The sequence below is a fragment of the Propithecus coquereli genome, unplaced genomic scaffold, assembly GCF_000956105.1.
Source record: "Propithecus coquereli isolate 6110/MARCELLA unplaced genomic scaffold, Pcoq_1.0 Scaffold80, whole genome shotgun sequence".
NCBI lineage: Eukaryota > Metazoa > Chordata > Mammalia > Primates > Indriidae > Propithecus > Propithecus coquereli.
The window spans coordinates 1,654,899-1,657,341 of NW_012154174.1; the positions used below are offsets into that span (position 1 = coordinate 1,654,899).

Below are 2,443 nucleotides of genomic sequence, written 5' to 3' on the forward strand. Positions count from 1 at the left end.
CCAGACAAAGATAATACAAGAAAACTGAAGACCAATATATCCCTGATGAATATTGATGCAGAAATCCTCAGCAACATATTAGCAAACCAAATTCAAAAGCAATTAAAATGATTATATACCATGACCAAGTGGGATTTATTCCTGGAATGCAAGGATGGTTCAACATGAGAAAAATCAGTGCACAGTAATATACCACACTAGCAGAATGAGGGTCAAACATGTTGCAGAATGTCTCAAGAGCTACCACACCAAAAAAACAGGTAAGAAGAACAACCCACTCAACTCTTCTCCCCTCCCCAGATATTACAAGTTTCTTCAACTAGAGAATTCAATTAGAGTATCTATTTTTGGCTGGGCATGGTGGCTCATGCCTGTAATCCCAGTGCTTTGGGAGACCAAGGCAGGAAGATCATTTGAGGCCAGGAGTTCAAGACCAGACAGTGAGACGCTGTCTCTAAAAAAACATAAAAAATAAAAAAATTAGCCAGGCTATAGTCTTAGGCTCAGGAGGCTGAGGCGGGCGGATCACTTAAGCCCAGGAATTTGAAGCTACTGCACTCCAGCCTGGGCAACAGAACAAGACCCTGTCTCTTAACAACAACAACAAAAAAAGTATCTATTTTTGTCTACCTTATATATTAGACTTCAATTTAAACTTCATCTGAAGCAATGGGCAACTGTTGAAGGATACAAAGCAGGAGAGTGGAAGAGTGACATGAACAAATTTGTGTTTTACAAAGGTAACTGGCAACAGTATGAGGAAGTGGAGAGACCAGAATCACAGAGGTGGGTTAGGAGGCTATTGTAGTTTTCCAGATGAAGAAGTAAAGAAGGCCTACATTGAAGCCAAACAGATGTAAAGAGGTCATATTTTAGAAGTAATTGGGATTTAATGCCTAATTGAACACGGTGATGTGAGGAGTTCAGCAGGATTCTGAATTACGAAGCAGCTTAGGTAATTAGGTGTATGGCAATGCCACTAAATAAGATGAGAAAACATGGTAAAAATAACTTTGAGGAGGGCAGATAAAGGGTTGGTTTTGGATGTGTACACTAATATGACAGTGTTCTTGCTAAAAAATATCACGTTTATCGGAGAATAAGAGCTCAATAAAATTAACAGTAAGGAAGACATTTAGCAATTGCTAGCCAAAAGATAACAGATAAGCACCAAATTGAAAGTATCACAGTGATGTATACTTGTGGTGTATACTTGTGATACCATCCCAAGATACCATGTTCCTGATCCTAAACAAGACTCCACATAAATCTCTATGTGAGTAGAACCTTGGTCACCTATCCATGATTCATTTTTGTAAAGTTGTAAGGAATGAGAGGACACAGTGCCACATTTTTCCAGAGATTAGATCTCAAGCACTGACAACACAGGGAAGCGGTGAAGGAACCTCAAAATGTTTTTGAGTGGCAAATAATGATCATAAACCCCAATTATTTCTCTTCATAAGCCAGGAAGAGCCATTCTTAGATCCTCACCCAAACAACTATGTGAAACAAGGCAGCCTACTAAACACATCACCAAGATAAAGAACACTGAGTAACAGCAAAAGGAACTTTGATTAAGGAAGCCAGATGCCTGCACCTGTTTAGTATAGGTACTTAGATACATTATGGCACAGGATAGTAGCTAAAGTTCAGAAGAATAGCCATGAGTTTAATAATGCTTAGTATATGCTAGTTCCTAAGGTAATGACTATTAGAAAGTTTTCATTAATATGAATTAAAAAAATTTTTTTTAAGACTTAACTAAACATAGACAAGCATCACTAATCTAAAAAGTTGAGGATATGATTTCTTCCTAACAACACTGAATGAAGTAAGGACTATTACACGTCACTGTTGTCAGAATAACATTAAGTCACACTAATCAAAATAAGTAAAAGAGCCTTACCTTTCCCAGGTTTATATTTGAGATTGAAAGGCTGATTCTGCCAGATATAGGGGGCCAACATATGTGCAAACTGGGTCATTATTCTCTCAATATATTTCTGAAGAATCTCTTTGTGTTCCTCCGGGTCCCTTGAGTCATCTGGTATCAGGAACAGGTGGTACTCCACAGTGTCTTCTACTGTAGCAAGCTTCATAGTTTCCTCCATTCTTCTTTGAAAACTACATTTAAATGTTTCAAAATATAAGCCACATAGAACAATGTAGAAGTTACATCCCACTCTAGGTGACTCTATTAACATTGAGTTTTCAAAAATTCAGTTATCTGCATACCATCCTTGTGGTTTTTGCCTTGACTATGTACCACCTACAGTAACATTTAATATTATTCTTTTAATGATATTTTATACTTAAAATTATGTTCTTTACATTTAAAATTATGTTGAAAGGAAACCTTGATATAATACAGTGAATGGAAATCCAGTATCACATTCCCAAATTAACTATGTAAAAATAAAATTTTAATCGTTTGCCCTTG

General features: G+C 36.7%; 1 protein-coding gene across 1 annotated transcript in view; it reads right to left on the reverse strand.

The window, feature by feature from the left end:
• The window catches only part of ECD (ecdysoneless homolog (Drosophila)), a 34,394-nt gene that overhangs the window by 30,381 nt on the left and 1,570 nt on the right, over positions 1–2,443 (reverse strand). The window contains exon 2 of the mRNA XM_012663216.1: positions 1,910–2,127. Within this exon, the coding sequence (XP_012518670.1) occupies positions 1,910–2,114 (205 nt within the window). The 5' untranslated portion in view covers positions 2,115–2,127. The remainder of the gene's footprint in view (positions 1–1,909; positions 2,128–2,443) is intronic.